General features: G+C 36.2%; 1 protein-coding gene across 1 annotated transcript; it reads right to left on the minus strand.

Annotated features, from left to right (window-relative positions):
• Positions 1 to 1,795: 1,795 nt before the first annotated feature.
• Positions 1,796 to 20,902, minus strand: SPATA9 (spermatogenesis associated 9). Its single transcript, XM_043975938.1, has 5 exons — positions 20,842 to 20,902; positions 20,570 to 20,658; positions 18,699 to 18,926; positions 4,411 to 4,506; positions 1,796 to 2,065 (listed from the first exon to the last, which is right to left on the minus strand). The coding sequence occupies exons 1-5, from the start codon at positions 20,900 to 20,902 to the stop codon at positions 1,796 to 1,798; spliced, it is 744 nt and encodes a 247-aa protein (XP_043831873.1).
• Positions 20,903 to 22,589: the final 1,687 nt, after the last annotated feature.

Here is a 22,589-nt window from a genome sequence, read left to right on the forward strand (position 1 = left end):
GGCACATTGGCTAGAGCACCCAGCTTGGAGTCAAGAAGACCTGAGTTCAAATTCAGCCTCAGACACTTAGTAGCCGTGTGACCCTGAGCCAGTCACTTAATCCTTGTTTGCCTCAACTCACTTGTAAAATAAGATGGAGAAAGAAATGGTAAGCCACTCCAATATCTTCGTCAACAAAACCCCAAATGAGGTCACAAAGAGTTGGACATGACTGAAACAAAACTGAACAACAAGGAACTTCTAGAAAAGGAATTAGTAATCACAACCATATAGTTATATTGATCCCAAAGGTTGAAGATACAACATAAAAGGAATTGTAAACTCATTGGCAAGATCAGTGACTTTGGAGTCTAAGGACTAGCTTCAAATAACCTCAATTCAATTCAATTCAACAGGTTTTTATTAAGCACTAACAGTTCCAGGCATCCTGCTAGGTACTAGGGACACAAAAACAAAAAATGAAACCATTCCTATCCTCAAAGTGCTCACGTGTTCCTATGATAAGAAGCATGAGTCTGATTTGTAGCCTTAAATTCAAACTATTTCCCTGTGACCTTTAAATAATACATTTTAAACCTTGAAAATATACTTTAAGAATATGAAACGGAAGTCACCTTTAAATGTTAGTATTAATCTACCTCATTTTTCTTCTAGTTATAATCAGTTTTACATGTTTGATTATATATAAGATTTGAACTTAATAATCATAATAGTTAGCATTTATAAAGTGCCTACTATGTGCTAAGCACTATACAAAGTACTTCACAAGTATTATATAATTTGATCTTCACCACAACTCTAGGAGATAGGTACTATTATTATCCCAATATGACAGATGAGGAAACTGAGACAGACTCAGAAATTAAATGACTCACCCAAGGTCATATAGATAGTGTCTGAGACTGGATTTGAACTCGTTTTCCAGACTATAGACCTAGCACTTTATCTACCATATCATCCAGCTACCATATAAAGTTGTATATACAAATAAACTTGTCCATACAATCAATTTTGAATTGTAAATGTAATACTTCATAATTAAACAATAGTACCACCCAAAAACCTCAAGTGTTTACTTCATCATTTGTCAGATAGAGAAAATGAGGCATAAAATAATTATTCATGGCAAAATAGTATTGGGTTATGAAGCTTTTGAATAGTTATATATTTATTGTCTTTATAATGTAAAGGATTATAAGGTATTTTGTTAGTTTTTAAAACTTCATTTAGAAATTTTAAAATAACTTCAGTTATAAAGATATTCAAAACAAACTTCAAAAATCTAAATTTATTATAAAAGGACCCACAATCTAGTCTGTGCCTTAACACACACAACCTATAAAATTAATATTGATTTGTTAAGATAAGCATTTACACTAATTTATATATGTATATTGTATTCTCTTTTTTGTGCTAAAAATCACTTATATATATATATATATATATATATATATATAAAACAGTTCATTTTATTTTTTCTTTACATAGCACCAAAGAATAATATTTTAGTAGGAATTGCTTTGTTTTTTAAGTAGGTTATTCAATATATCTAAATTTTCCCTCATTTTCAGATTAAATGTACCTTCAGATAGCATTTAAGCTCCATTTTAAAAAAGTGATTTTTGGAGGCAGCTAGGTAGCGTGGTGGATAAAGCACCAGCCCTGGATTCAGGAGTTCAACTGCAACCTTAGACACTTGACACTTAATAGCTGTGTGACCTTGGGCAAGTCACTTAACCCTCATTGCCCCACCAAAACCAAAAAAAACAAAAATGATTTTTATATTCATATTTACTTATTCATTCATTTCAGTTGATTGGTCAAATACAGAATGTAATACTTGGATGTTGTTACTCAACTTAATATCAGGAAGTGTGGAAAGGAGAACAGTACTTGGGTTCTCTGGTAGAGATCTATAAGGTTTAGCTACAATTTCACATTCAGAAAACACAGGCTCAGAAAAGGCTTTTCTAATTTCAAGGCTATCCTTTTTGTTTTGCCTTATGGACTCTTCTTCTTGAAAAATATTCTTCACCTTCTCCAGCAATGCATTAATACAGACTGTCTGTGTAATAAAAAGAAAAATCTATTTTATTTTTAAATAACATTTTTTTTAAATTAGCAATCTCTCTATTCCAATATACTTCAGAATTTATGCTTTCATGATTCGTTGAAGAAAATATTTTCTAAGTGATTGCATTAGCTTCCCAACTAATACTATAAAATAGAATTCCTTATTTATAACACCTGTGGAATTTTCTCTATATAGGTAATAACTCTGTCTAGTTTGGGTACCATAATTTGAAAATAATATAGATCATTTGGGGAAGAATTCAGTAAGGCAACAGAGCAGTGATTTCCAGCTCAACTTTTGTGGTACCCCAAACTTATTATCTCAAAGAGTATCACAAAAATCCTTTTAAAAGTTATTTTAATCTGCTTATCACCTCCAACCCCAGAAGTCTCATTCACAAATAAATTTATGCTATATGGCACTTTAACCAGGAAATAAATAAAACAATTTTTAAGAGTTTTAACAAATTCAAAAAATATGAAGAAACAGGTCTGTTATGCTTATCCTATATAGCATAACATGCAATGATATCTGAATACTTTTAGAGGACAGCAAGTATTCAAGGAAAGTAACGGTTCAACTCAATTCAACAAGTATTTCTTAGGAAAGTTACACTCTGAAAGGGACTATTCTATCACATGGAGCTATAAAGTTATAAAGAATGGTCCCTGACCTCAAGGAGCTTATATTCTATCAGGGAAGCATCATGTAAACAGATAAATAAATCGCAAATGGCAAGATCTAATCCATGATAAACTGGAAGACCCAAATCAGTAAGGAGAAAGCTTATGAGCATATTTTAGTTTTTGTAAGGTAGCTTGTGAATAATTAGTCATAAGTCATTAGCAGGAAAGTGAGATATAAGGAGCTAAAATTCTAACAAGGAAGATTTAGTTGTTTATTTATTTTTTAACTTGAGTAATACTTTGACAACTTGATTTAAAAATGTGACATTTTACCTCAGAATGTTTGTGGGTTAAAGGCAAACATTTTAAAGTAAACCTTCGGTCCATATAGCATACTTACTATGGGTTAGGAGTACTTAGGTAAGAGGCCTGCTTGCAGCCCATTTGAAAGAACAGATGGTTTCATTCCATTGATTGATCGCGATGGCAGTTAGAGGGAAATTGGGGATTCAGGAATATGATGACAGGTAGGCCACAGGTTAAATAAAGGGTGGATTTATTTTATTTAGTTTAGTTCATAGACAATAGAAGCCTTTGATTTCCAGAGCAAGAAGGGCTTTAGGGATCATTTAGTACACCCCCTCCCAATTTTATAGTTGAAGAAACTGAGGCCTAAAGAGGTGAAACGGTTTGCCCAAAGTTACAGTAATTGATGGAAAAAGCAGGATTAGAGCCAAGGTCAGGAGACCCCAATTTCCCATCCCAATATCATCCTTTGCAACATGGTATTGGAACAGATAACCCAGTATCTTTTCCAGACTTGTTTTCCATAATTCTTGGATTTTTAGGTTGGATGCAGAGAAGGAACACCATTCTCCAACCCCCTAAAACAAGTGGCATAATGAATAGCCTGGGATTTGTGCCAGCTGATGAATTGTGTGGCCTTGGGCAAGTGATTTCATTTCTTTGGGCCTCAGTTCTTAATCTTTAAAATGAGAGGATTAAACCAGATTACGTCTAAAGTCACTTCTAGCTCTGTCATGTTATGATTCTGTGATTCACAAGTCAAGGTTAATGAGGCTATAGATTAAAAAGGAAGATAACTTACTCTCCTAATGGTTGTATTTGCATACAAAAACATACAAAAACTATTAATAAGATATTCAGTTATATTTTCTATCCATTAAATGAAAGAAGCTTTTAGAGTTGTCTTGATTATCCAAAGTATTGTGAGAACTCTGGTTAATGAAACAATGATAGCTTCTTTTATGAATTGCTATTGGATCCTGTACTATAGTACAATTTCAATGTTAGAAGAAACATTTAAATAAGATCAGATCTCTGGAAATAGCCTTTGATAAGACTATTTCAACACTCTTATTTTCTTTCAGTATACTTTAGATAATATAGATGTTTAGTTAATTAAGATTTGGATAACAGAAGCTCTACTGTACTATAATTAGGTTTGTATGAAAATAGGGCCATTCTTTCTTACAGTGTGACAACTGGATGAATGCCTGGCTATGTAATCCCTATTCTCAAAAAGGCATTTATTCTAGCTAATCAAGGTTGAAATTCCACTCAAATACTATGCATATTCTAGTTTACCATAATATTTGATCTTTATGAAAAAATAAAATGGGTATTAACCTTATATCTTTACCATCACATGAAAGAATTATTGCATTCATAAGTATTTTGTTAACCTACCAAGTAAATTAGTGCTGCATAAGATGCATACATGATGCTTGCAAAGGCAGTTTTTGCTGGAAAGGAGATTACATCTAACAAAGAACCCTTTCTGACCTGTAGGAAAAGAAAAAAAAATCAAGTTTCTTTCTTTTAAAAATTTTTTTTTGGTGAGGCAATTGGGGTTAAGTGACTTGCCCAGAATCACGCAGCTAGTAAGTGTTAAGTGTCTGAGGCAGAATTTGAACTCAGGTCCTCCTGACTCCAGGGCCAGTGCTCTATCCACTACGCCATCTAACTGCCCCTCTTTTTCCTTCTTTTAAAAAAAGTTGACACTTTTGGGGTAGTTAGGTGGCTAATTGGATAAAGCACTGGTCCTGGATTCAGGAGGACCTGAGTTCAAATTCTGCCTCAGACACTTGACACTTACTAGCTGTGTGACCCTGGGCAAGTCACTTAACCCTCATTGCCCCGCGCAAAAAAAAAAGTTCACACTTAAAAAATTTAAGCCTTATGTGAAGTGTAAAATGAGGCTTTAATCATTTACTTCTAGAAAAGGCATTCTACCACAAAAGAAGCCATTCAGTTGGGAATGTGTATATACATATACACACACATATACATACATACACATTTGTGTACACATATATATGTATACATATGTACATATGTACATATATCCACACATATTTATGTATATACATGTGTATATACAAGTATGTACACATATACTTGTATACATATATACACAAAAATTAATATACATATATACATATACACACACACATATATATAGTGCTTTGCAAGCCTTAAGCACTCGATGTGCTTTATGTATCAGTTACAATTATTATTTTAAATTGATTAGTTGGAATTCAGAAGGCATTTTTCTTGGAAACATTATCATAAATAATGTTTAGGTCTCAGACTAGCCCACAAAAGGTCTTTAAACCTATAATGCAGTTATGTTAATATTACTGGGCTGAGTTCTAGATACTGGAAATGCAGAGGGCAAGTGGTATAGAAAATGAAGATTTCCCTAGGCAAAATTTTGAAATAGAAAGTTTGCCTTTGGAATCCTCATACCTTTTTTTTTTTTTCCATGATTCCATCTAATGTCCTTCTACTGTCCTTTCCAGGTCCTCAGCCACCCAGACCTACCAAGCCCAACAATTAATAAATTCCTCCCCTCCAAAAAAAATAATGAAGGGGTGAGGATACTCCTGTATTTAAAGGCAACTGGAATTAATCTAGATGTCTAGAAAAAACCATGAATTAAATGAAATTCTACTAATGTGAGAATGACTGATAGCCCCCAAATCCGCCTAAAGGTATTTGCATTTAACAGCAGTTTCTTGCTAATTCAAATGATTTTTAGTTGATGAACTTTCCAGTAGTTCCACAAAGTGATGTATGCCCAACTTTTTAACAAGGTACTTACACAGGTTTTCACAATATCCTTATGGAAAAGAGAAAAACACATGGCCTAAATGTTAGAAACAGGGAGAATCCAGAGATGAATGAATGCCTTGATAAATGAACCAATGAGTAATGATTAACAGATTGATGTCTACCTGAAGAAAAGTGTCCAGTAGAATGCTATACCCAGTACTGTCCTTGGCCCCATTTTAGTCAACATTTTTGTCAGTCTTAGCTGACAATTATGTTCTAATTGATCACCTTGAATTCTCTCCTTCCATTCATTCTCCATAGAATTGTCCAAAAATGGTATTCCTAAAGTACAGATCTGACTATTATTAACCTGCTCAAGATAATTCAATGGCTCTCCTTTGCTTGTAGGATTTATAATTTCCTTTGCCTCCCATTTGTTCCCCTTCATATTCTAGATCAGGACTTCTTAAATTTTTATCACTCATGATTCCTTTTCACCCAAGAAATTTTTAGGTGACCTCGGGTATATAACTACATAAAATAGGTATATATAACCTTTTATTGTTGCCAAATTTTTCATGACTCCCACATTTAGTTATTCAGTGCCATAGGGCATCATGACCCACAGTTTAAGAAGCTTTAATCTAGTTCTAGCCTGCTTTGGGGGCTGTTTACTCATTATCCTCCCTCAGGCACTTTATCTACAGTCAAACTAACCTACTTGCTGTTCTCCATGGTGGGTATTTCATCTCCACTCCCTGTGCCAGGGTAGTAAAGGCTACCCTGATGTCTAGAATGCTTTCTTTCCCCATGTTCACCTCTTGGAAATCCAGAGTTCATTTCAAGGCTCTAGTTAAATGCCACCTTTTTCGAGGGCTGTACTAGATGACCCCTGAGATCCCTTTCAGCTCTAACATTCCCTGATTCTATGAATTCACAGATTCTCTAAAAACTCCATGATTTGGGGGGCAGCTGGGTGGTGCAGTGGATAGAGCACCGGCCCTGGTGTCAGGAGTACCTGAGTTCAAATCCGACCTCAGACACTTGACACTTACTGGCTGTGTGACCCTGGGCAAGTCACTTAACCCCAATTGCCTCACTAAAAAAATAAAATTAAATAAAAATTTAAAACTCCATGATTTTTCACAATGGGGGGTCCTATGGCAATAGCACTAGGGACAATAGTTATGGAATGAGGACCATGTTTACCTGTATATTGGTTATTTGTAAACTAGAAACTTTAAGTATTATTAAAAACTTAGTCCTGAATGGTGCTTTTTCTTTGGCCAGGAAAGAGAAGAGGAATTAGTAGGAGAGGAATAGATAAAATATTGCTATAAGAGACTATCTGAGATTACTTGGGGCTTGGAAAAATAAGGCCTGTATGCTTTCATTGGTTTTGATACATTTTGCAAATAGACCTATTACTTAGTAAATAGGGTGAGATAAGATTTCACTGTATTTTATATTTAGTAAATTCTAATAACTGAGAAATTATTTGCATGCTAGGCATTGTAGTAACACATTATTTACTATTTATGGGGAGCTATTCTACATGAGTGAATTTTCTAGATAAATGAAGCTTACATCTCTTGATATAAAAACTTTGTTTATTCTAACCATTTTTCATGAAATCTTTTGAAAACAAATTACATGGCATCAGTCTTTCTTAAGCACAAGATACCATTTTCTTGATGACTGTGTCATCTTTATGAATATGGAGTATATAATACCATCAGGTACTATTGAGGTGTACAGCTTTGCCCATATACTAAATGGCCCCAGACTTCCGAGCTTTTATAATTTTTCTGTCTGCCTATCTTTCTCTTCTGAATCTGTTGCTTCATTTTACACACAATTTATCTGATTGAAAGTTTTGCCTACATCACCAGTGCCTGAGCTTATGGACAGCTATATTCCATGAAAATACTTTTTTCAGTTATTTCTAGGTGATGACATTTTCTAGACTGTTGAGGTGGGAAAAAGTCTAATTTCTGGGAAAGTAAAGTAATTTTATTTTGAAGTTGTCCCAAAACTCCAAGAATTGTTTGCCATTTAAAAAATTTCCAATTAGGGCCTGTAGGTGGTGCTATTCTGCATCTTGGAAAAAACCTTTTGATCAAATATTATCATTCTTAACTGAATTAACACACACTTTCAGTTAAACAATTAACAATCACAACATTTCTAGTATATTAAGGATCTGAGAATGACAAAGAACAGCATTAACTATAGATGACTATGAAACTTCAAAAAACGTCAAGTTTTATGGAACCTACAAAAGGTACAAAGAACAACAGCGAAGAGACCACCAGAATAAAGGCCTGCAAAATGTCTCTGATCTCTGGCAATAGTTCTATTTCTATCTCAGAAGAGCTACTGGAATATCATCAGTTTTAGGGAATGAAGAACTACAACATCTTCTAGAAACAACAAAAAGATGTCACATTCACCATAGGGGATTATAATGCTAAAGTAGGAAATCAAAGATAATTGGAAGAACAGGCAAATTTGTCCTTGACGTACAAAATGAAGCCAGACAGAGACTTAATAGAGTTTTGTCAAGCTAACTCTCTGGTCGTAGCAAATACTCTTTTCAACAACCCAGAAGGCAACCTACACATGGACATCACCAGATTGATTGCAGCCAAAGATGGAGAAGCTCTATACAGTCAGTTAAACAAAACTTGGAGCTGACTGTGGCTCAGATCCTGAGCTTTTTTTCTTTTCTGATAGCATCCTGTTCATCATAACTTTTATAGAAGACCTTAAACTTGACAAAGAATTTTCTTCACAATAGCCCAGCAAAGTAGGTACCATACATTTTGTCATTATAGTCAATCATCATAACTATTTCCCTCCATCCTATTCCCTTCCCATGATATTTACTCTATTTTCTATCTTCTTATACCCTCTTCCTCCTCAAAAGTGTTTTACTTCTGACTGTCCCCTCTCCTGCTCTGCACTCCTTTCTTTCACCCTTCCCTCCTTATCCTCTTTCCCTCCTACTTTCCTACAGGGTAAAATAGATTACTCCTCCCAATTATGTATGAATGTTATTCCCTCCTTGAGCCCACTCTGATGAGATTAAAGTTTTGAGCTAATTCTGTGTTCTAAATTTTCCTTCCTCCCTCCCTCTTCAACCCTGCCTATGAAATCAAGCAATTCAATATGTCATACTTGTGCAGTTATGCAGAAAATCTTCACCTTCCTGGAAATTGTTTTGCTTTTTACTGCTCTCTCCCCCAATCTGCCCTTCCCTCCTTCTTCTCTTCTCCCCACCCCCTTATCTCCCTCTCGTCCCACTTTCCCTTAGGGCAAAAATATATTACTATATCTACTTGAGTATGTATGTTATTCCCTCTTTGAGCCAATTCTGATGATAGCAAGGTTCACTCACTCCCCCACTTCTTCCCCCTCTTCCCCTCCCCTCCATAAGCTTTTTTCTTGTTTCCTTCATGTGAATTACTTCTCCCCAGTCCATCTCTCCCCTTCCCCCTCCCCCAGTCTATTCCTTCTACCTCTCAACCCTATTTTAAAGATGTCATCATGGGTTAGCTAGGTGTCACAGTGGACAAAGCACCAGCGCTGGACCCAGGAGGTCCTGAGCCCAAATCGGCCCCAGACATAAGACACCCCACCCTGTTTGCTCCACAAAGAACAAGGATAAACAAAAAATAAATGCTTTACAGATATCTCTTCCTATTCAGTTCAGTGTCCTCTGTGTATTCCTTACTGAGAGAGTTCTTATGAGTTTGAGTTATATATCTTCCTATGTATAAATGTAAACAGTTTGATCTTTAATATCCCTCATGATTTCTTTTTCCTGTTTACCTTTTATGCTTCTCCAGGGTCTTGTATTTGAAAGTCAAATTTTCCATTCATTCAGTTCTTTTCATCACAAATGCCTGAAAGTCCTCTTTTTCATTGAAGTCTCATTTTTTCTTCTGAAAGATTACACCCAGTTTTGCTGGGTATGTAATTCTTGGCTATAGTCCCAGTTCCTTTGCCCTCTGGAATATCATACTCCATGCCCTCCAGTCCTTTAATGTAGATGCTGCTAGATCTTGTATTTGAATTGTTTCTTTTCTTTCTTTTTTTTTTTTTGCAGGGCAATGGGGGTTAAGTGACTTGCCCAGGGTCACACAGCTAGTAAGTGTCAAGTGTCTGAGGCTGGATTTGAACTCAGGTACTCCTGAATACAGGGCCAGTGCTTTATCCACTGTGCCACCTAGCCACCCCCGAATTGTTTCTTTCTAGCATCTTGCAATATTTTCTCCTTGACCTGGGAGCTCTGGAATTTGGCTATAATATTCCTGGAGGTTTTCTTTTTGGGATCTCTTTCAGGAGGTGATCAGTGGATTCTTTCAATTTCTATTTTGCCTTCTGCTTCTAGAATATCAGGGCAATTTTCCCTGACAATTTCTTGGAAGATGATGAATAAACTCTTATTTTGGTCATGGTTTTCAGGTAATCCAATGATTTTCAAATTAATCTCTCCTGGATCTATTTTCCAGGACAGCTGTTTTTCCAAGGAGATTGTCCTCTATTTTTTTATTCATTTGGATTTGCTTTACTGTGTCTTGGTTTCTCATCAAGTCACTAGCTTCCTTTTGTTCAATACTAGTTCTTAGGCAATAATTTTCTTCAGAGAGCTTTTTTATCTCCTTTTCCATTTGGCTTTTCAAGCTGTTGACTTTTTTCTCATGACTCTCCTTCATTGCTCTCATTTCTCTTTCCATTCTTTCCTCCACCTCTCTAAATCTTCCTTCTATCTCTCCTACTTTCTCTTCAAAGTCCCTTTTGAGTGTTTCCATGGCCTGAGACCAATTCATATTTTTCTTGGAAGCTTTGGATGTAGGGACCCTGAGGTTGCTATCCTCTTCTGAAGGTGCACCTTGATCTTCCTTGTTGCTAAAGAAACTTTCTATTGTTCTCAACTTTCTTTGCTTGCTCACCTTGCTGTCTTTTACTTGACTTTTAACCCCCTCTTATAGTGGGGCTCTACTTCCAAGCTATACTGTCCCAAGCTTCAGAGGGTCCCAGGTGTTTTGGTTTGAGGGAGGGCAGGTTTTTCTCTCACCTGGCCTGTTCTCTGGTCAGAAGATAACCTAAAGCCAACTTGCTAGTTAACCAGCCTGCAGAACTTTGTGTGCTGTGGTAGTTCTTAGCTTGGATGAGCCTGCACCCCTCCCCCACCTGGGCCTCTCACCGCTCAGGATTTCTGCCTGGTTCCCTGCTGGGGTGGGATAGCTGAATTCCTCCTTAGGTCCTGCAGACACCCCTGCACTTCCCCCTGTCACCCCCCACTCAGCCCTCTCACCCTACCATAAGCTTAGTTCCAGAAGATGCTGGTCCTGCAGCTGATTCGGAGGTTCAGGGGTAAGTTCTTCTTTTGCAACATGTATGGGGCCTGTGTCAGTGCAATCATGGGGTTGGACTCTGCTCTCAGCCCAGTACGGCCCCCTTTAATCTGGAAAATAATCTCAGCCTGTCTTTTTGTGGCTTTTGCTGCTCCTGCTTGTTTTATTGCTGTTTGGGGGGTAATTGTGTCAGGAGCTCTGTGCTCTGTGTCTTTCCTCTGCCATTTTGGCTCAGCCCCTCTACTCCAGATCCTGAGATTTTTATTGCAAAATCCAGACTTAAATTGAAGAAAGTAGGGAAAACCATCAGATCATATAGGTATGACCCAAATAACTTCCCTTCTGAATATAAAGTAGAAGTGATGAAAATATTTTTGTGGGATTAGTTATGGTAGATAGAGTGCCTGAAGAATGGCAGTAGGTAGCAATAAAAAACATCCCAAAGAAAAAGAAGAGCAAGAAAGCAAAATGGATGTTTGATAATACTTTACAAATAGCTAAGGAAAGGAGAGTGAAAGGTAAAGGAGAAAGAGAAAGATATATCTAACTGAATGCAAAATTCCAGAGAATAGCAAGGAGCGATAAGAAGGCTTAAATGAGCAATTCAAAGAAATAGAAGAAAAAAACAGAATGGGAAAGTCAAGACATCTCTTCAAGAAATTTAGAGATACCAAAGGAACATTTCCTGCAAAAAACAGGCATGATAAAAGACAAAAATGGTAGGGATGTAACAGAAGCAGAAGAGATTAAGAAGAGGTGGCAAGAATACACAGAACTATACAAGAAAGATCTTAATGTCACTGATAACCAGTATGATGTGGTTACGGATCTAGAGCCAGACATCCTGGAGAATGAAGTCAAGTGTGCCTTAGGAAGCATTGCTAATGATAAGGTTAGTGGAGGTGAGGGAATTCCAGCTGAGCTATTTAAAATTCAAAAACATGATGCTGTTGAAGTACTGCACTCAATATGTCAGCAAATTTGGAAAACTCAGCAGTGGCCACTGGATTGGAAAAGATCAGTTTATGTCCTAATCCTAAAGGACAATAACATTCAAATTACTGAACAATTGCATTTATTTCACATGCCAGCAAAGTTATACTTAAGATTCTGCAAGCTAGGCTTCAGCAATATGTGAACTGAGAACTACCAGAAGAAAGACTGGTTTTCAAAGAGGCAGAGGAACAGGAGACCAAATTGCCAATGTTTGCTGGATTACAGAAAAAGCAAGGGAGTTCCAGAGAAACATCTCCTTCTGCTTCATTGACTACACTAACACCTTTGACTGTATGAATCTAAACAAAATGTGACAAGTCTTCAAAGAGATGAGAGTACCAGATCAACTTACTTGTTTCTTGAGGAACCTGTATGCAGATTAACAAGCAACAGAACCAAAAAAGGAACAAGTGATTGGTTTAAAGTTGAAAAGGGAATATAAGGTTGTATATTGTTACCTTTTTTTTTCATATTACAAACTTTCATACTGACTTTTGCTTTTATATCATTCATTTCCAAAAATGTTCCTTTCCCCTTCAACCCAGCAAACCTTTCCTTGAAACGAAGATTTTTTTTTAAGTTCAGCAAAACCAACATAGATAACAGCCACTATGTCTAACAGTGTCTGCAACATTTCATACTTGTTAAGTCCTTTACTTCTTTTTTTTGATAAGCATCTTTATTTAAAGTTTTGAGTTCCAAATTCTATCCCTCTTTCCCTTCCTCCCCTCCCCAGTTCTGGAGGCAGCAAGCATTCTCAGATATTGGTTATACATGTGCAATTACTTAAAACACTACCATATTAATAATTTTGTATAAAAACTGAATAAAAGAAAAAATGAAAGAAAGTGAAAAATAGCATGCTTCAGGCTGTGATCAATCAATATCTGTTCTTTCTTTGGAGGTGGATTGTATGCTTCATCATTAGTCCTTTGGGATTGTCTTAGATCATTATATTACTGAAAATAGTTGTCATTCACAGTTCTTCATCAAACAATATTGTGGTCACTGTGCACATCATTCTTCTGGTTCTGCTCACTTCACTGTATATCAGTTCATAGAAATCTTTCCAAGCCTTTCTGAAATCATCCTGCTTGTCATTTCTCATAGCACAATAATATTCCATTACAATCATATATCATGGCTGGGAGAACTGTCAGATGGCAGAATACTACTCAAATTGCAGAAAGTGAAAAAGAATTAAGAAGCCTCTTGATGATGGTGAAAGAGAAGGATGTAAAAGTTGGCTTGGAGTTTAACATAAAAACCTAGGATCTTGACAACTGTCGCTATCACTTCCTGGCAAACAGAGGGAGAAGAAATGGAAACAGTGTCAGATTTTATATTCTTGGGCTCAATGACCATTTCAGATGATGACTGCATCCATGAAATTAAAAGACACTTGCTTCTTGGAAGGAAAGCTATGGCAAATCTGCAAATCATACTAAAAAGCAGAGACATCACCTTGTCATCAAAGGTCCGTGTAGTAAAAACTATGGTTTTTTCCAGTAGTAATGTATGTCTGGGAAAGTTGGACTCTGAGGAAAGCTGAGCACAACAGAATTAATACTTTTGAATTGTGGTGCTACAGACAACTTTTGAGAGTCCCTTACACAGCAAGGAGATAAAATCAGTCAATTCTTAAAATCAGGCTACTCAATGGAAGTTCAAATACTGAAGCTGAAACTTAAATACTTTGGACATATAATGAAAAGATAGGACTCACTGGAAAAGACCCTAATTTTGGGAAAGATTGAAGGAAGAAAGGAGAAGGGGACAGCAGAGAATAAGATGAACAGATAGTGTCATGGAAGCAATAAACATGAGCTTGGACAGACTTTAGGAGATAGTGGAAGATAGAAGGCCTGGTGTGCTATAGTTTATGGGGTCATGAAGAGTCAGGCAGGAATGAGTGACTCAACAACAACAAATACCTATGAGCAGAATGGGGAAGAAGAAAACAAGACAAAAAGGGTTTTTTTTCCTTTCTCTCCCTGGGATCAGTCCTAAGCAAACCAAAATCTAATTGAGGGGAAAAAATATTTAAAGCTATTTTTGAGATGGCAAAGAATGAGATTCTGAGAAGGTGCCTATCATTTGGGGAATGGATGAGTAAGCAATAGTATATGAATGTGATAGAATACTATTGTGTTGTAAGAAATGATGAAGGAGATGGTTTCAGAGAAACTTGGGAAATCTTGTATGAACTGATGTGGAGTGAAATGAACCAGGAGAACAATATGATAAAGAAAAACAACTTTGAAAGTATTAGGAGAATCTGGTTAGTGTAGTCATCACCCATTCTATAGGAAAAATGATGAAACATGCTCCCCCCTTCCTGATAGAAAGGTGAAAGATTCAAAGTGCATAATAGACATCTATTTTTTTTTAACATGACCAATGTGAAATTTGGTTTTGCTCAACTATACTCGTTTCAACAAGGGTTTTGTTTTTCTTTCATTCTTGAGGGAGGGAAGGTGGAAGGGAGAGAAGGTGGATTTTCACTATTTGAAAAAAAAAATACAATTTAAAAAAAATACCAAAAAATGTTTCTCTCCCAGCACATACTGTGCCAAAGAATGAAGTAAATAAAAGTTAGAAATGTTCCTTTGAAGTTCCCTTGAAAGGAGCAGCTAGGTGGCACAGTAGATCAAGCACCAGCCCTGGATTCAGAAGGACCTGAGTTCAAATCTGGCCTCAGACACTTACTAGCTATGTGACCCTGGGCAAGTCACTTAACCCTCATTGCCCTGCAAAAAAAAAAAAAAAGAAAGAAAGAAAGAGAGAAAGAAAGAAAGAAAAGAAAAAGGAAAAAAAAATGAAGTTCCCTTGAATACTCTAGTTGTTGTGAGCACCATAAGGCAAACACTGTGTCTTATATAAGCTAAATAAAAGCATGTAAAACTCAAATAAGAAGAGTGCATTTTATGTTCAGTGTTTCCTATTATTTTTACTGAATAAAGAATTGAAAGCATCTATCACTGTTTCAACCTAACTATGCAATAAATACAAAAGCCAAAGATTTAAAAGAAATGATTTATGCATGTTTTTGTTTAATCTTATTAAAAATAATTTGGTAACATTTTTTTAATATCAAAGGTCACTCAGTGGGACAGACTTAAGCAAAATAAACACAATAGCAGAGTGTTTGATTAACCTAAAGACCCCAGCTACTGAGAGAAAGAGTGTTTGACCAAAAAAAAAAAATTGGAAAACTGAACAGAGTTTGGCAGAAATTAGATTTAGACCAATGCCTCACACAATTTACCAACAAAATCTCCAAATAGATCCATGACTTAGATAAATGAGTTCCTGAATCAGAAGAGCAAGGAAGAAATTATTTTTTGGATCTAAAGACTGAGGAGTTTATTGCTAAACAAATGATACAGAGTATCTCACAAGATAAAACAGACAATTTTGATTATACAAAGTTTAAAAGTTTTTGCATGAAGAAATCTAATGTTGTAAAAATTAGAAGGTAACTGGGGAAAAATCTTTGCAACAAGGGTCTCTGATAAAAGTCTCATTTCCAAGATGAATAAGGCAGTGATTCAAATTTATAAGAGTAAGAGCCATTCCCCAATTGATAAGTTATCAAAGGAAATGAACAGGCAGTTTTTGAAGGGGAAAAAAACCAAGCTATCAGCAATCAGGAAATATTCTTTTAAATCACTAATAACTAGAGAAATGAAAATTAAAACAACTTAGCTATCAAAATGGCAAAGATAACAAAAGTGGAAAATGACAAGTGTTGGAGGGGCTATGTGAAAACAGGTAGACTTATGCACTGCTAGTAAAGCTGTATTGATCCAGTCATACTAGAAAATAATTTGTAACTATGCTCAGAAAGTGACCAAATTCTGCATACACTTTCAACCAGCTACTAGACACATACTCCTGAAGAAATAAAAGAGAAAAAAGGATATATATGTACAAAAATCTTTATGGGGCAGCTAGGTGGTGCAGTGGATAGAGCACTGGCCCTGGATTCAGGAGGACCTGAGTTCAAATCCAGCCTCAGACCCTTGACACTTACTAGCTGTGTGACCCTGGCCAAGTCACTTAACCCCAAGCACCTCACCAAAAAAAAATCTTTCTAGTAGCTCTTTTCATAGTAGCACAAAACTAGAAGCTAAGGGGGTGTCCTCTTATTGGAGAACAGCTAAACAAATTGTGGGAAATGAATGTAATGGAATATTATTGTGTCATAAGAAATAACAAAACTGAACAATTTCACAGGAAACTCGGAAGACCTTTGAACTGATGAAGAGTGAAGTAAGATGAACTAGGACAATTTATACACTAATAGCAACATTACTGAGAAAACTTTGAAAGTGTGTTTAATCCCAAAGGACTATTGATAAAACATACTATCCACCTCCAAAGAAAGAATAAATATTGATGGAACACAGACTGAAGCATGCTATTTTTCACTTTCTTTCGTTTTTTTAATACAAGTTTTCATATACAAAATGACTAACATGGTAATGTTTTACATAATCATACATGTATAACCTAGATCTGATTGCTTACTGCCTCAGGGAGGGGCAAGGGGAGGGAGGGAAGGAGAGATAAAAATTGGAACCCAAAATTGTAAATAAAAATGTTTATGGCTTAAAAAAAAAGAATACTATAAAGTGCTTCCTTCAAAAAAGGTTGTGTTTAGAACTTTAGAATATAAAGATAAACCATTAGTCCAAATGAACAAAGATGAAGCATGCAACTCACCTCCTGACAGAGAGGTGATGAATTTAAGTTGCAGAAAATGATTTATTTTTGGACATAGCTAATGTGCGAATTTATTTTGCTGTACAATATAGAAATATATTGAAACATTTGTTTTTTACTTTTGTTTCTATTTTTTGTTCAATAGAGAGGGGTAGTAGGAGGGCCTGTTAATCAAAAATATTTAAATTTTTTTAAATTAAAAAGGAAAACCTATGGATTATAATCAAAGCTAGACTTGGAAAAAAGTACTACTCATCAGAGATATGCTTACTAATATCCAATGTGATACAATTGTGATTTCATGATGCAGAATTAAAGGAAATTAAATTAGATTTGAAATACAAAAATGGTGCCACCAGAAAGGTAAAGACAAAAAAAGAAATTCTGTATATTAATTAATTTTCAATAAATCCATATTCCTATATTCTAGAAAAAATAACATGGACTATATGACTATAGTCTAGAAAAATATAATGGACTTTAAATTAAAAAATCTGTCTCTAGCCCTGTCTCTCCAATTATCAAGCCATCTACTCATATTCACCAATGTTCATTGCCTGAACCACACAGCTAAGGGACAGATGTACTTGTGTTCCCAATAGTTCCATGGGTCCTAAAATTATTAAGTATAGGAGATATAGTATAAAACAGTCATTTTTAAGATGTGGGTACACTGACCTACCGTATAACTTATATAGTTTTCAGGGTTTACTAGGTCTTCTTTAGTTTTCCCCTTAGGACTAAGGCAGATTTTTAAAATTCCTAGTGAGGGATTTTTTAAAAGTCCTAGTGAGGACTGGGTCGGTTCTGGGACTCTAGTTAGGGTTCAGAACCCTGGGATTGGCATTGTGGGGGGAGGAGAAGTGTCTAGGTTGAATTGAACCTTTTATAAGTCAATATAGACTGGGTTCCAGCCAACTAACAATTCTGGGTGGTTTATGACGTACCATATATTCCCAAAATACAGGAAAATGAATAGAGGAAACCTTGCATTTTGACATGATCTCATTTGTAATTTCTTTGGTATTTTTTTTGGCGGTGCAATGAGGGTTAGGTGACTTGTCCAGGGTCACACAGCTAATAAGTGTCAAGTGTTTGAGGACAGATTTGAACTCAGATCCTCCTGAATCCAGGGTTGGTGCTTTAATACCAGTCTTTGGTATTAAAAAAAAAAAGGATCACCATGACTGTTTCCAGTTTATAGGAGTGCAGTGTGCCTAGTCATCTATCTACATTCCTAGGACACTAAAGGCAACTCTAGAAGGGATTACTGGCTGGACTAATTTAGAAGCCATGAGAATTTAAATTTAATTCCAAAGAGCCATTCAGTATATCTTACTAATGTATACTAGCTTTGGACAGCACCTGACTGACAGAGCCTTCTTAAAATTCTCCAGATGTGACACCACTCTATTTATATAACTAGTATGAAAGACACTAAGCCATATCTGCATAGCAAAATATGGTCAGCATTTTCTTACTTCCTTCCCCTACCCTCTCCCCAAATACTGTCTATACTTTTAAAAAAGGTAACAATGGAAAAGAGAGCAAAACTTTTTTTAAACCCTTGCAGCCTAATTCTTTTAGGTTTGAGGTTTATTCTAATATATATGATTGTATTAAGGAGGCATCATATATTAATTACTCTCCCCCTTCATGACAATTGAGAACCAATTGCAAGGGATAAAAGGCCCTAGCAAACCCTTTCCTTACCAAAGAATATCATCTTTGCACCCAGGAACTTAAATGAAATGCATACTCATTTTTTAAAAAATTATTTTAGAGAATCAATTTTTTTAAAGTTATTATCATTTAAATGTTCATTTCTCTTACCTGAATTTTATACAGAGGTTGCTTCGGGGTATTGACATCCCTCAGCAGACGATGTGATATGTTCTTTAGTTCTAAAAGCCTGTGGGCAAGTTGAGGCTGCAAAAGTTTGGCAACTGATTTTGATGATCTGGATAACTTGTGTAATCCTTGGAGAACTGCTCCTGCATGTATCCTAGCTAGAGTGATGGCCATTCTTGGTTTGGATGCTTTCATGACCACATCTGTTTTCTGAAAAACAAACCTTTGAAAAGTGACTGGCACATGATTTGAAAGTTCCTTGAGGGATGACATTAGATCTTGTACAACTTTGTATTTGCATGATTCCCTCTATATGATAATACCTATTGGATAAATGACAAACCCCACAAGTTCTAAGGATTTGTGACTGAATTTGCATGGAATCTCCCTCCCAGTGTGGATTGGGAACACCCTCAACCAACAGAAACCCTCTATGATTTAGCATATAAGTCCTAATCTGTGGCATGAAAAGGTTAAGTGGCTTGCCCAGTTTTATGTAGCTAGTGTGTTGTGTGGTTACTGACTAGCTTAGAATTTGAGCCCAGGTCTTCCTAACTTCAACTCTAGACTCTATTCACTCATCCACACTAAATTACAAAACAAGACTACCCTGAATCAGAAACATTTTGGCACTGCTAGATCATGTTATGTTATGATGTATATGTTATAATGGTACCTCATTAGTCCACGTGAATAGTTCACTGGATTTGGAGTGAGGATGCTTTGGCTTTAAATCCTGCTCCAGACAATACTGACTATGTGACCTTGGACAGGTAAAAAATGAGGGCATCAGGCTCCAAGGCCTCTAAGGTCTTTTCCAGCTCTAAGGATATGATTCTTTGCTTTCTAATAGAAAACAAAGTCCAGAGAAATCACTATTGTTACACCTCATTCAAACCAATGAAACAAAATGAACAATTAATTAATTTTTTTATATTTTATCTCTATACTTTAAGTATTTTAATTTAAAAAAAAACAATGCAAATTAACACCTTTGCATCACATAGATAGGTCTATGTAAGTTTATTTAGTAGCCTAATGTGCTAAAATGTTTACTTTAAATGTTTCAACATGAATTTTGGCAGCATTAAAGCATTGTGGTGCCTAATGTTTATTGACTGACTGGGTAATACATACCTACAACATCTATCTTTTCCCATTGGTATTATTTTTCTATCACATTTCCTTTAATTCAAGTAAGTTTTATTTTGGGTACCTGTAGATGCATTTTTATTTTACATTAATTAAATCTTAAGTGAACTGTAAATTGTTTGCTTTGAGGATAGGGAAATTTCCTATTTTCCATTGTCACCAATGTTATGTTGATTTCTGTTAACCTTAATAAATTAAACCACAGGAGCCATTTCCTTCTTGACCTTTGGTTGATTTGCCTAGAATCAAATTCCTAACATATGTATGTTGTTGGGGGGCAGCTAGATGGCGCAGTGGTTAAAGCACCAGCCCTGAATTCAGGAGTACCTGAGTTCAAATCCGGCCTCAGACACTTGACACTTACTAGCTGTGTGACCCTGGGCAAGTCACTTAACCCCCATTGCCTGCAAAAAAAACAACAACAACAACAACAAACATATGTATGTTGTTGGTTTTTTTCTAAGCCCTACCTTGTCTTCTTTCCTTAGGCTAGAAGCCTTATAAGGTACTAAAATTTAAGGAGTCTTCCATGAGCTGAAATTGGCAACATTTTTACCTTATATTTGAGCTATCAATCTTTCTTTTGTCTTTATGCATTCAACCTCAAGGTCAAGTATCAAACAAGCAAATAGTAGGAAAATACAATATTTGTTTGTTTTTTGAAAAGAAGATCCCTTTTCAAAGTTAGAAAGACACATTACCTGGTTTGACTGTGATAATCTTAATATGGTGGGGAATTCATCCTTAAACTCGTCTACAAGGTCCATGACTGCTTTCTGTAATCCCTCAACTGAGAGATGAAAAGAAGCCAGAGAAATATCTTAACTAAAATATATATTCCCCAACACATTCCCAAAGAATGCAACATATATAGGTGGCAATTCCTGGGAGAATGAGAAAATAAGAAAGTCTTGAGGAATTTTCATCCCAATTTCCCACACCCCTACTCCCATTTGAATAAGATTGTGTATACTTTTTCCAGAAAAGTTCTTCACTACTTGGCCGCATATCCAACCAACGGGTTTGATTGGCATGATGAATCCCTGCTTGTACTCGTAATTCTCAGTTCTCCTGCAGCCCTAGGCAATGTTTGTCCAGTTGAGCCTGTAGGCAGGGATGAAGGTAGCCTTCCTACTCAAGAAAGCAGTGAAGGCCCAGAACCTGTGGTTGACTACCAGAATCATTTTTTATAGAACAATGGGCCTCTTGTGAACTTGTTACAGAACCCTCTGAAATCACAATAGTAAGGATAGGGATTGGAGAGGTGCTTGTGAGCAGAACAGAATGAAAGCACAAATCATCAAGCACTGATGAGCCATAAGAAATAAGACAACTGTTCTTTGTTCTATAGGGATGCCTGAATTAGTGAATCCTCTGGTAATAAAAAAATTTTATAAGGAAATTTGCCAGTACTCTTAAAAAAAAAAACTACCAGGAGCAGCTAGGTGGTACAGTGGATAAAGCACTAGCCCTGGAGTCAGGAGGACCTGAGTTCAAATCTAACCTCAGACACTTGACACTAGCTGTGTGACCCTGGGCAAGTCACTTAACCCCCATTGCCTCACCAAAAAAAAACCCCCAAACCAAGAAACTACCTATCTTTTTGTTTGTTTGTTTTGGTTTTGGGTTTTTTTGAGAGGCAATGGGGGTTAAGTAACTTGCCCAGGGTCACACAGCTAGTAAGTGTCAAGTGTCTGAGGTCAGATTTGAACTTAGGTCCTCCTGACTCCAGGGCTAGTGCTTTATCCACTGCACCACCTAGCTGCCCCATTTTTGTTTGTTTGTTTGTTTTGTTTTTGAAAAAAATACCTTTCTAAACCATGGGAAAAAGAGGTATCTTTTGATCTTACTGGTGTGTGTTGGTATTCTTTCTATCATTGCCCACTGGATTCTTTCCATACCTTCTCATCATGTCCCATTTTTATCATGTTTTTCTATATAGCCTCCATAAAGTAACCACCCAACTGAGTAGAGGACTTGTTCTGATATTTTCACATTTAAAGAGTATAAGTGCAGCACTTGGGTTGTACAATTGTTATTTGCTACATAACTGGCTCACCTCCATTTTTGGTGTCATGACTGCAACCTAATTATAGCCATAATCCATCTTTCTATTGCCTAGATGAAGTAGTTTAACCAAAAATATTTCTGAACATAATTTCTATTTTTCTACACCCACATCGAGGTAAAGAGGGCTTATCTTGGGCAAGATTTATGAAGCCTGAAGTTTGTTTTCTATACTTTGAGAGTCCCTACTTCAGTACTCCCTTCCGTTCTAGCTCACTTTATCTTCTCCATTTTACCAAAAAAGGATTTTTTCCTTATTTCTACTAATACACATGTACTTCTGACTAGTTACATTTTTGCATGACAAAGTTGTAGTATTTATTAACTAGCATTTGTTGTTGGTTTTTGTCTGGTTTTTTGCAGGACAATGAGGATTAAGTGACTTGCCCAGGGTCACACAGCTACTAAGTGTCAAGTGTCTGAGGCCAGATTTAAACTCAAGTCCTCCTGAATCCAGGGATGGTGCTTTATCCACTGTGTCACCTAGCTGCCTCTAGCATTTGTTGTTTTAAAACTTTTACTCTACAAATGTGACAATCAGGCAGCATGTTCTTTCTATCCTTCCCCTTTATTTCTGGGAGGATGACCAAGAACTGAAGGGATCAGGAAACACCCCAATGACACCTTGTCTGAGGCAATTATCCTGTCAATATT

This window comes from Dromiciops gliroides, chromosome 1 (genome assembly GCF_019393635.1).
Source record: "Dromiciops gliroides isolate mDroGli1 chromosome 1, mDroGli1.pri, whole genome shotgun sequence".
Lineage (NCBI taxonomy): Eukaryota > Metazoa > Chordata > Mammalia > Microbiotheria > Microbiotheriidae > Dromiciops > Dromiciops gliroides.

Bases quoted from the DNA above. Each gene is read 5' to 3' on its own strand.
- SPATA9 (XM_043975938.1), bottom strand. From the start codon at position 20,902: ATGCCAATCAAACCCGTTGGTTGGATATGCGGCCAAGTAGTGAAGAAC. The intron at 18,927-20,569 runs GTAATGTGTCTT...TTTGTTTTTCAG, and splicing joins GATTATCACAGTCAAACCAG to AAAACAGATGTGGTCATGAA. The intron at 2,066-4,410 runs GTAGGTTAACAA...TTTATTACACAG, and splicing joins ATGCAGCACTAATTTACTTG to ACAGTCTGTATTAATGCATT.